The 735-nt window shown below is 67.1% G+C and overlaps 1 protein-coding gene across 1 annotated transcript in view; it reads right to left on the bottom strand.

Moving 5' to 3' along the window:
- LOC103584128 (transcription elongation factor B polypeptide 3-like) overlaps positions 1–513 on the bottom strand; it is a gene marked incomplete at its 3' end in the record, with an annotated part of 2673 nt that extends 2160 nt beyond the window's left edge. The window contains exon 1 of the mRNA XM_008565241.1: positions 72–513. Within this exon, the coding sequence (XP_008563463.1) occupies positions 72–513 (442 nt within the window). The remainder of the gene's footprint in view (positions 1–71) is intronic.
- Between the last annotated feature and the right edge of the window lie 222 nt (positions 514–735).

Raw genomic sequence — 735 nt, forward strand, 5'->3', positions numbered from 1 at the left:
AGACGCCCAGTCTGAGGAGGAAGCCAGTGCAACTGTGTAGCGCTTGGTGCTCCCGCCTCTCCTGTCGCCACCGGAAGACCCCTTGGGAGGTGTCTGGGGCTGCGAAAGTCTCCTGTGCTTTCTGCGTCCGTGCTCCGTGCCGTCGGATGGGCTCTCGGAGGCTCCGTGGCTTTCTGGGCAGGCGCCCTGCACCTTCGGCTCCTTCGGAAACTCCTCCCTGCGGCGCTTTCGGGAACGGCTCTCCTCAAAGGCCAGTTGTTCAGGCCGGGTGTCCCGCGCCACGACCAGCAACTTCTTCCACTGGGCGGCTAAGTCCCTGGCCAAGCTGCCCACGTGCTGGTGTGTGCGCAAGCGCTTGACCGTCTTGCGGACTCCAGTCTCCGCCAGGGTGTGTGCTGTCACTGGCAAGGCGGAGAGTTTCTTCAGGTATTTCGCCAGCTTCTTGGGATCGGAGTGGGCAGCCAGGCGCACCTGCAGCTTGACCACGGCGTGCAGCGCCCCGTCGGCTGCCATGGTCGTCCCGGGCGCGGCCTCGTCGGCGCAGCTGGGCGGGCGTCGCTGCTTGGGCCGCAGCTCTGTCCTCAGTACAGCGAGCAGCTCGGCCTGGGCACGCGGGTCCTCGCCGACCGCCGCCGGGCTGACCTGCTCCTTTGGCTTGGGGGTGCAGAGCCGCCGCCTAGAAGAACCGCCGCGGAGCGCTGTCCGATGTAGAATGAAGCCTCAGCGCCGGACTCC

Source organism: Galeopterus variegatus, unplaced genomic scaffold, assembly GCF_000696425.1.
Source record: "Galeopterus variegatus unplaced genomic scaffold, G_variegatus-3.0.2 Scaffold44945, whole genome shotgun sequence".
Taxonomy (NCBI): Eukaryota; Metazoa; Chordata; class Mammalia; order Dermoptera; family Cynocephalidae; genus Galeopterus; species Galeopterus variegatus.